This window comes from Python bivittatus, unplaced genomic scaffold (genome assembly GCF_059951505.1).
Source record: "Python bivittatus isolate LINGU-HERP-01145 unplaced genomic scaffold, Pbiv_v1 ctg000340_np1212, whole genome shotgun sequence".
Classification (NCBI taxonomy): domain Eukaryota; kingdom Metazoa; phylum Chordata; class Lepidosauria; order Squamata; family Pythonidae; genus Python; species Python bivittatus.
Window position 1 is genome coordinate 7,660,707 of NW_028277056.1, and position 5,793 is coordinate 7,666,499.

The following is a 5,793-nucleotide window of genomic DNA, read 5'->3' on the forward strand; positions in this document are numbered from 1 at the left end:
GGGGGGTGTTGATCTGCATCAAGGCACTCTCTGCATTCACCCCTCCAACTGTTTGTCATTGATCATTAAATCACAGTGCAGCTTGACAGACTTTAATCGGCATAACTTAATTCTCCAATTCTATTTTGTACACAAGATGACTCCGGTGCCGTTGTTCTTAACAGCCTTGACAAGTTCACGAGCTATTGCAAACGGGATCAACAGCGCCGCTTCGGTTTGCAGGGGTCCTCTTGGATAGTCCCAAAATAATTCTTTGCAGTATCTTTTGATACGTTGTTAACCATGCAAACCTAAAACAGACTCACTGCGGACCAAGTCTCTGTGACTTTTGGCCTCACAGGCTGTTCTAAGCCAAAAAGGCAATTGCTTGATTCTGGCTTTATGTGCTGTGAGAATCCATGGTTCAGTCATCCACAATTTATGGCTTTGTATGTTGCAGAACCCAGCCACCTTTGATTCACAAACCATGGTTAGCAAAGCCAGGCTTAGCACAATGAGCATTTGGGGTTGATGGATATGAGTCCTAATGTTTATCAGCTAAACAGCACGTGACATTAAACATTCTGCTCTAGGGCAACCTGTCAGAGGCTGAAGTTTCAGGATTTAGTAACAACATTATGCACTGTCATTTTCTTGAATTAGAAACAGGGGTTGGCACCCTCTAATGAAAATACAGGCCCAAAATCACAAAATACAGGAACAGACACCGGCATTGCAAGTACAGAGTAACTCAGGAGCAGCACGGGGGGCAGGGAGGAGCAGTTCTTTAAAAACTGAAAGAGAACCTCCTCCTGAAAACAAAGCTATCAGTTGCAACAGCTAAAGTTAAAACGGAATGCTAAAAACACTGCAACCATGCCATTTATTGCATTCCATCAAAATACTACCCCAAGGAATTAAATACCTCTCCATTTTGTATAGCAGAATACTTAACAACAGAGTTCTGAGCATCCGTCAGCACTAGGAAGGGAGAGAAATTAATTCCCTGTAAATATTTCTTCAGAGAACGGGGTCAAGATTGAACTCCTCCGCTGTGATCCAGAAGGAAAGATGTAACCGTGTGCACTGGGCGACTGTAACATGGGACAAAAATGGTATTCTCAGAATAATTTTTGTCAGCAGCGGACGTTAAGTTCGTGCTCTGAATAGCATTACGTTAAATATGAATCTCCAACTTTTCCAAGGGGTTTTGTATCTTGGTTCTGCTGGCCATCAGAAGGAGGTAGAGCAGAAAAGGCTGGGGGTCAAAAATGGATTAACCCCCAGCCCTTTCTCAGAATTTTGAGACCCATTCCACAAACGTGGTATGTTCCTAGTCCCTCAGATTTATACCTTCCCAAAATGTAAGTTGCATTTATGCTTATTCTTGGAGGGAACCGATAGTCCTGTTCTTTGCTCCATCAATGTGATATGGATATCTGTATATTTATTTTCCTATCTACATCTGGCCTGTCCTATCATCTTCCCTACATGGTGGGCAAATCATTATCCTGATGGTGAAAACCACACTGGGGAAATCCAGCCGCAGCTTCTTCCATGACAGCTCCAACGGACACACCAGGTGTTTCAAAAACCGTTACATCTTTGAGTGGAATCCACACAGCGGATTTTCATGGCAGATACTACAATTGCAGTGAATATGGTGCATTAGTAATCTGAGCAGCAAGGAAACGGTGGGAGAAACAGGCAGATCCTAATCAATCCCAATTTTGCAAATCGCTACTGAGCCACGCTTTTTGCAGAATGAGGATCCCGCACTTTACCGATGCAGGCTGCATTCGGATCTCGTACGCAAAACTCCCGGTTTGTGCATCTCAGAGTCCTATCCAGGAGTCTGAGTGCGCAGCACCTTTTCTACCACTGTAACCTTATATAGCATAGATCAGAATTCTATCACACCATTCCAGGTACAATTTAGATTGTTTACAAGAACACCCATGAGAACCCATTTTTGTAAGCCGGTCGTCCAGAAACTTTTCTAACTCACCGTAAGTGAATAGGCGAATCTCTGAATCTCTGCTATCTACATCATGAAGGAACTTCAAATAAACGTATTATTTCCCTATGATCCTCACAGAGTAGGGTACACAGAGTGGGTGGGGACAAAAACACGGCCGCTTTTTTGCATTTTGGGACATTTGGAGGATTTATACTGCTTGCAGGTACTTCAGACACACATTCGATTCTTTAAAAGGCCTCAGCCTCCCTCCCACTTATGCGCACCACATGTGTACCACATGGCCTAGAGTTGACCTTGAACTGACAGATGTTGCACACCCTTATATTAGAAAAATCCACGTGTGCATTCTTAAGCACAAGTCACCTGGTCTTGATTTATAATGTCCAACGAAGGAGCAAGTCATGCCTGTCCAAGCTACAATCCAGCTTGCTCTGCATGCATGCGCTAAAACTATGAATGATGGTCATACGAAATGCTCTACTTGGGCACAGCCCCTTTTTCCATACATCCTTATCCATGCAATTCTGCGCTGTACATGAATGAAGCATTAGCAAGCAGGACAGAACCAGTTTCATCTTTATTGGGAATCGTCAGATGTGCATAGCCCAATCTGATTCTACGGGGTTCAAACCCTCAACTGCAATTCCATATACAGAATTCTACCTCTCTCTTCCTCCAACACCACTGAACACCAGAACCTGGACAACTTCTAAAACTAACGTGCTGAACATAGCAATCTAAAGAACAACAGCCCATGATTGCAAGTCTCCATAGAGGGCTTGAACCCCATAAAACGATGTGGGGCTACGTACATCTGAAGAGTCCCAAATAGGATGAAACCAGTCGTGCGCTGCTTCCTGGTGCTCAGTATAACTGAATATAACCAAACAAGATATGCACTGTGAAAAAAGTAAGTTCCATGTAAATAAAGTCATGAAAAACCTCGTCCATGGGGGCATGTTATGAAGTAGCACCTATATAACTCTGACAGCTTAAGGGAAGGTGGACTGTGTATAGCGGTGTTTCTCAACCTTGGCACTTTCAGATGCGTGGATTTCAACTCCCAGAATTCCCCAGCCAGCAAGGCTGGCTGGGGAATTCTGGGAGTTGAAGTCCACACATCTGAAAGTGCCAAGGTTGAGAAACACCGCTATATAGCATTATTAAATAAAGCAGTTGAGATTTTCTGTTTCATTCCTCCCTTCTCCCAGAGCTGCAGCTTAGAAAGCAGGAATAAAGTCTGCAGAATGGCATTGGAGATATTCTTGTCTGAGTGTACTAATGCAAAAACATTAAAAACTAGATTTGCTCGATATCAAGCCAAGCCACTTGTCTATCAGCGTTGTCCATATCGGTCAAAACCGACTCGCCCAAGTATTTTTTTTTTCTTCCCAGTCCTACTTAGTGGAAATGGAATCTCCAATCTTCTGGGTGGAAACTCTGCATTAGGGGCCCCCTCCCCATCTCCACCTTTTGCAGGTGCACACCATCATGTTGTTCTCCCATTCATGAGCCCACGGTTGCGCCCTTAATATTCCCGCTTCAAGGCACAACCGGCACAGAGCTTTTCACTTATGCACACTCCGCTTCAGGTTCACCGGTGCAAGCGGAGAAACAGGATCTAGAAATGATTTCGTTTGGGAACTGATCCGGACCGATAAATCCCATTTTCCTTTCCAACGTGATTTCCCCTGAAATAACAAGAGTTATTCTGCCTGGAAAAAAGCTGGCCCAGAAGAGCATGGAAAAGCTACATTCCAAAGTGATCTCAATTTAACACTTTGCCCTGGCTGACTGTGTCGTGGCCTCCCCCAAATCTTGGCAAGGATGGGTTCTTCTGCAATGAGACAATGACTCTCAGGCAAGTCACTCCCCAGCCGCCGCCCCCAACCTCCCTTAGATGTTAAAACCTTTCAGGGTGCCCCGAAGTTCGACACAGGGCCTCCAACTGCGAAGGAAGGTCCCCAAGTCTGCATTAGGCTGGAGGAGGAGGAAGATGGGCGATGTAGTCCAGCCCATCCAGAGGACATCAGGCAGGGCAAGGCTGTCCCAGTCTCTCCTGTGCAGTCTTCCTTCAGCCTGGTGTCCTACGAGTGAGTCGGGCCCCACTTCCAGGGGTCCCTGGCACCCCCGCAGCCATACCTCGCCCGCTTTGCCCCTTTTCTCCGGGGACCCGCCATTCCCAGCCCAAGTCCCCCCGCCCCGCTTCCTCGTCTCTTCCTTCCCCGGAGGACTAAAGGCTGGCATAAGGCGCGCCCCGGCTGTAGCCCGGCGCGTAATCGTAGGGCATCGCCGGGGGAGGCGGCAGCGGGCAATCGGGGAAGAAAGGTGCCGCGGGGTCCGAGGCGGCGGCGGCGGCGGCGGCGGCAGCGGCGGCGTAGAGGGCCGGGAGGGGGCGCAACGGGGGCTCGGCGTACAGCAGGGGCGCCAGCGGGGGCAGCGCCTCGTACAGCGGCGGCTCCAGAGGCAGCTCCGGCGCTTGCAGACCGGCGCCCGGGAAGACGGCCGGCGGCTCCGGGGGCTCCGGCAGCAAGCCGCGGTAGTCGGGGGCGGCCAGCAGATCGAAGAGCTCCTCGGCCACCGACGGCCCGGGCCCCCCGCCGCTGCCCCCGCCGGGTTCTTCCAGGCCGGCGGGGCTGGGCGCTACGGGGGCGCCGGGCGCACGGCCGGGGGCCGGCTCGGTGAAGAAGGAGAGGGGCAGGTTGCGGTTCCGCAGGGGCACCTTCTTGCAGGCGCCCGCAGCCGGCGGCCCCGGCCCCGCGTCCTTGCCGCCCCCCGGCCCGGCGGGAGCAGCCGCGGCGGCCGCAGCCGGGGCGCCCCCTCGCTCGAAGCCCGGCGAGCGCAGGGAGTCGAAAAGCGCCGCCAGGCTCCTGCTCTGCAGCGCGCTGCTCTCCCGCTTGGCCGCAGGCTTGCAGGGCGCCGCGCCGCCGCTAGACGGCGCCGCCGGAGCCGCCGGAGCCGGCTTGCTCGCGGCCGCGGCGCCGCTGGCCGGAGCCGCGGCCGGAGCGGCGTTGCTTGGGCTGGGAGCCGCGGCCTCCGGGTTCGCGGGCGGCGCGCCGATGAGGGCGGTGCAGCGCTTGATCTGCTTCTGCAGGTATTTCCGGTGATTGACTTTCCGTTTGGACTTCACCGGCTTGTCCAGCGCCAGCTTGATGTTGCTGGACGCCGAGTCGATGAAGCTCAGCAGCTCGCGGGTCGCCTCTCGGAAGTCCCCGGGCTCGCTGCAGCCGCCGCCGGCGCTGCCTCCGCCGCCGGCGCCCTCCAGCAGCAGCAGCGCTCCGCCGTCGCCGTAGCTCTTCTCCAGCGCCCCGAAGTCGGCCGGCGGGAAGCCGAAGGGGACGAAAGGGTGGTGCGGCGGGAGGGGAGCCGCCTGCACGGCCATCGCGGGCGGCGGGCTGGCTCCGGCGGCTCTAGTGCGGGGCGCGGGGAGAGCGGCGCGGGGGGCGAGGCGGGCTCGCGGCTCGGCCGGGCATCTTCTTCCCGGGCCTCCGGAGACGAGCTGGGTCCGTGCCGGCCGCCTGTTGCCGGGGCCACCGATGCAAACTAGGGAGGCTGCGAGCGCGCGGCTCCGTCGGCTCCTTTCCCCACCCCTCGGCTTTCACTGCGCTCCCGGAGGAGGAGGAGGAGGCGGAGGCGGAGGCGGAGGCGGGGGAGAAGAAGGGGCTCGCCTGGGCCGGAGGGGCGGTTAACTCTTTCCTGGCGTCCCGCGCAGAGGGGGATTCCGCCTCTGCAGAAAGCGGGGGGGGGGGTCTTCGAAAGGGGAGCGCTCCTTCCAGCGAGCCTCGCTCCGGATGGAAACATCCGCGCCCTTTTCCTGGCCGTGGAAACGAAGT

General features: G+C 54.0%; 1 protein-coding gene across 1 annotated transcript; it reads right to left on the bottom strand.

The window, feature by feature from the left end:
• Nucleotides 1–3,083: 3,083 nt before the first annotated feature.
• On the bottom strand, nucleotides 3,084–5,544 carry FAM181B (family with sequence similarity 181 member B). Its single transcript, XM_088140504.1, has one exon. The coding sequence runs from the start codon at nucleotides 5,340–5,342 to the stop codon at nucleotides 4,194–4,196; it is 1,149 nt and encodes a 382-aa protein (XP_087996630.1). The 5' UTR covers nucleotides 5,343–5,544; the 3' UTR covers nucleotides 3,084–4,193.
• Nucleotides 5,545–5,793: the final 249 nt, after the last annotated feature.